This window comes from Micropterus dolomieu, unplaced genomic scaffold, assembly GCF_021292245.1.
Source record: "Micropterus dolomieu isolate WLL.071019.BEF.003 ecotype Adirondacks unplaced genomic scaffold, ASM2129224v1 contig_13754, whole genome shotgun sequence".
NCBI classification, from domain to species: domain Eukaryota; kingdom Metazoa; phylum Chordata; class Actinopteri; order Centrarchiformes; family Centrarchidae; genus Micropterus; species Micropterus dolomieu.
In genome coordinates, this window is record NW_025742740.1 from 836 (window position 1) to 5,787 (window position 4,952).

At 40.2% G+C, this 4,952-nt stretch overlaps 1 gene segment (V, D, J or C); it reads left to right on the forward strand.

Annotated features, from left to right (window-relative positions):
- Nucleotides 1–285: 285 nt before the first annotated feature.
- Nucleotides 286–752, forward strand: LOC123966579 (the record flags this gene model as incomplete). The annotated part of the segment is given in 2 exon segments: nucleotides 286–334; nucleotides 432–752. Coding segments are annotated over 2 exon segments (370 nt in total), but the record flags the coding sequence as incomplete, so codon positions are not given.
- Between the last annotated feature and the right edge of the window lie 4,200 nt (nucleotides 753–4,952).

Genomic DNA, 4,952 nt, shown 5'->3' on the forward strand with positions numbered 1-4,952 from the left:
AAATCTTTCTGCAGTCATCAAAGCAAATGTCCATAAAAATGATCACTGACACATTCCTAATCAATCCTCTGGTAAACGTATTGATCCATTGAGAAGCAGCATCATCAGAGTAATCCAAGTCCCTGTTGGAGTCAGTCAGAGCATTTCCATAGAGAGCCACTTTGCATCAGCAGCACCATGCTCCAGTGCTCTGGGAGACTTTATAGTCCTGAGAGTTGAACACTGGATGACTGACAGCTGTCCTTCATGACAACAGAAGCCACAGAAATCCTCCTCATCAAAAACATGACTTTGGTCTCCGTCCTCATCTGGACTCTCCTCTGCTTCACTCAGGGTGAGGAAAATCATTTTTCTGTGATGTGAAAATCATTTGGAGTGTAGCTTAGTTTCACCTCACCATCTCATGTCCAGTGTTTCTTCTCTCTCCTCAGGGTCTGTTGGACAAAATGTTGTCTTGACTCAGCCAGCAGCCAAATCAGTGCAGCTGGGTCAGACTGTCGCTATTGACTGTAAGGCCAGTCCAAAGGTTGCTCACCACACTGGTTCACAATACTACCTGTCCTGGTACCATCAGAAAACTGGAGAAGCTCCTAAACTTCTGATCTACTATACATCAAGCAGATTTTCTGGAATCTCCTCCAGATTCAGTGGAAGTGGAGCAGGGAATGGAGTTGACTTCACTCTGACCATCAGTGGAGTTCAGGCTGAAGATGCAGCAGTTTACTACTGTCAGAGTTATCATTATATCAACAGTCAGCATGTGTTCACACAGTGAAAAAGCGTCGTACAAAAACCTCCCTCAGTCAGACTGAACAGAAACTGAACTGACTGCTGCAGCTGGAAGCTACTGCAGAGACTGATACAGTTCACTGAGGACACACACACACACACACACACACACACAGAGACAGATGATTTCTGATGCTCATTGCGTCTCCACCAGTTTTCCTCCTGAAGTTCAAACAGTCCTCCTCAACAAGCTGAAAGTTTCCTCAGATGAAGAGAACAGTTCCAGTGAAGAAGCCCAGTCAGACCATTAAAACCACAAAAGCAGCAGAGTCAGCTCCACTGATGTAGAGACACAAACCAAATTCACAATATATCATACATTAACACATCACACTGAAATCTCAGGACACTGAAGCTCCATATCTGCAATGCAACAAATGTTTTCTGTGGCAGAAACACTGACGCTCAGAAACATAATGGATTCTGGGCCACAGGTCATACTGCACACACTGTATGTCACTGAACAACCTGTGATTGTCTAAAGGCAGAATAACATTTAGGATTGGACATATTATTAGGCTAAAAATACAAATTACCAACAAAGAAAAACTAATGACAAAAAATAAATATTCAAAACCCTATTTTCACCTCCTAGACAAACAGACTTACAGAAGATAAGGATATTTGAAGCAATTCAATGTGCATCAGATTCAAATCTCTTCACACTGAGCTCTTCCTTAAAGGAGCTACGCTGCTCTTATTACACTGTCTCAATTCATGCAGATCCACTCGGGTATTAGACACACAGACCTGAACCATTTGGCAGTAAAACATGACACTACCTGACCTGATAAGACCAAATTAGTATGAAAGAGGAACCCAGTATGACTTGGGCTCCGGGTCAGGTCTCAGTTCTTCAGGATCATATCAAGATCGTCAGCACTGGTCTTTATATTTAGTGTCTGAGAATGTAAGGTGCTCCAACAATCAGGCCTTTAGTCTGTTAGATCCCAAGTTACCCCTGTCCAGGAGGTACTGCTCCAGATCACTGGTAAAAGTAAGAGTGAAGTACATGTTTATTGACCAGGCACATGTAATTTTGTGATAAAAAATGCACAGGTGTTTATCATCTACATACATATACAAATGAATTCCATGTCCCTTGCTATTAAGCAAATGCAGCATGTAAAGTCAGCAGAGATTGAGTCTTGCGGGACACCTAGAATTTAACTGACAGTAGATGATGAATGTGACCAAGTGAGACAACATCATGTCTGCCTGACAGATAAGGACTGAACCAGTTTAACACTGTGACAGTGAGGGCAACATATCTCTGCAGTCTACGTAGACGTGTCCCTTATTTGCCGTCTTATTGAGGTGATAATTAGCAGTTCCTTAACCAAGGGTGTCATTCCCTCCAGTTTCAAACATGCAATTCTGCAACCCCTTTTAAGGAAACTTAGCCTTGACTCCAATGACAAAAACTACAGGCTCATCTCCAAGCTACCATTCATTTCCAGCGTTTTAGAAAAAGAGGTCCTCCTCGTACTTGAACACATCAAACATCTTTGACAAATTCCATTCTGGTTTTAGAGAACTTCATAGTACTGAATCTGCCCTGTTAAGGTACATAATGACATCCTTCTCTCTGTCAACTCTGATTCTAGTGCCATTTTAGTCCTGCTTGATCTTAGCTTAGGACATAGTCGAACATGGAATTCTATTCAAATGCCTGGCGGACAAAGTTGGTCTATAGGGCGCGGTGTTAAAATGGTTTACCTCCTACCTGAGAGAAATCATTTTTACTGCTATTAAATGTGGCATCCTTCAAGGCTCAGTTTTAAGCCCTCTCTTATTCTGGCTATACATGCTTCCCCTTGGCACTATCTTTTAGAAAAACAATGTTTTGTATCACTGTTATGCGGATGACACACAGTTTTACATACCAGATGCACACAAAATGTTATTATTTGTTTTTAAAGTCCTCTATAGTTTAGCTCCACAATACATTGTCAGGACTGGCCGCGTGCAGAGGCAGGTTACGACCCAAAAGCAAGACACAGACGAGCAGTAAGCTGTTCTTGTATTTATTAATGATATGCTAATTACATATTCTGCGCCTAGGTCACTTAGGTCATCCTCAAAACAACTCACTTACAACTAAAGGTGACCAGGCTTTTTCTGTTGCTGCCTCCAGGCTAAGGAATCGTCTTCCGTCCAACATTAAGTCACGCCCCACCACTGAGATCTTCAAATCTAATTTAAAGATCTACCTTTTTTTTCTGGCTTTTACCTGATTCTGACCCAATAGTTTTTATCAGGCCCAAATTGAATTATTTTAAATGTTCTCTTACAGCATTCAACCTGACATTGTTCTAATTTATTTCCTTTTAGTTTCTTTGATTTTGATATTAACCGAGTACTCCAAAGATGTCACCACTTTAATTTGCTTCACTGCTTCAGCCCGTCTCTGACACTGACATGTTAATGTTTCAGGTCAAAACTAAAATTGATCTGAATATTTAAGAAATATAGATATTTTATGAACTTGTAACTTACTATTTGTTCCCATTTCCATTGTCATGACAAAAACTGTGTAGCTGTTCATAACAAAGCTCTTGTTTAAACCATAAACCTCTTGGGCCAGTCTCTCTATGTATGCTTTAAAAAAAACTGTACATTATGTTTTAATGTGTTTTAAAGGTTTAAGGTTTGGCCCCCGCTCTCTGTATAATGCCTCATACATTTATTATCCACTCACTCTCTATATTAATGAGCCCACATTCCTGAGTGCCTTTTGTAGAACCCAGGTGCATGTAGGAGTGGAGGCAGTGTTAGCATCATCATGACTGTAAAAAGTGTAGAAAACATCAGCAAAAGTTTAAATAGTGCAAAAATAAGTGAATTAATGAGCGTTTGGTGCCATGAAAAATCAGTTTGATCCAGTTTTAGTTGGAACATCCCAGAACCCTCGTTGCAGGAAAACAACCGGTTTTTGTGTGAAATGTATTGTATAAGAGAAAGTTGGGTTTTGGAGCATTAAAGAGGTGGTATTATGCTCACTTTCTGGTTCAAAATCTTATTTAGAGGTTTTACCAGAACAGGTTTACGTGGTTTAATTTTCAAAAAACACCATCTTGTTTGTCATACTGCACATTGCTGCAGCTCCTCTTTTCATCCTGTGTTGGAGGCTTCGTTTTAGCTATGGAGTGATACATCTATTCTCTAAATGATCTTTATTGAGAGTTGCACATGCACAGTTCCTAGTTAAAGACTACTAGCCAATCAGAAACAAAGAAGGGCGGGTCAGCGAGAAGCCGGTAAACAGCTTCGGTTCAGCTATACATGTTGCCGACCAGCTTGGCAACATGGACTGGAGCAAGAGTTTCAGAGTGGTGAGTTATTAATCTGTAACAAAAGTATCTTTCATCTATAAAGTTTTAACTGAGCTCTGTCTCTACATCACAGGAACAACTTTATGTCCACTGTCTGCCTGGAGGGTAGCTAGTGTTTGGAAGGGAGAGGAGAGGTGTGTGCTGCAGCTCATTGTTTTTCCACCGCTGTTTTTTGAGGGCATGTCGGAGTAGCCGCTTATATGAGGCGCATTTGGCTTTCATCCCTGTGACTTCACAGCAGAGATTTCTGTGGGAGATGGGAACTCCCTTTGGGCTGGACTTTGGGCTTTTTCACTTTGCAAACCTGTTACAGCACAAAAAAGATATATAACTCAATAAAGGAGAGGGGAAAAGCCAAAAAGCATAATATCATCTCTTTAAGTGTATGTAATGTAATTTCATTTTATGAAGTTGTAAGGGTGTAAAACTGTAGTTGAAATGTAACTGTAATGTCCAAACAATTAAATGAATATTAAACAAGTGAGACAACATCATGTCTGCCTGACATATAAAGACGGAACCAGTTTAACACATCTCTGCAGCCTATGTAGACGCTTACTAATTTATTCGACTAATGGAAACACTTAATGTCTAAAGTGAAATTAATAATGTTTGGTCTTGTGTTTTGCTAATGCTGTTTTCATGCTGCCCTCTTGGCCAGATCTTTTATTAAAAAAAGGCTTTAATTAGTTAGGTTAGTTTGGTTAGAAGATTTTTACTTAAAAAAGTAAATTTTCAGTTACAGTCGGATGTTTTAAGCAGCCAGCTGTCCCAGCAGTGAGGAGGAAACAGCATGATATGTTGAGGACAGCTACAGTTCACTGACTC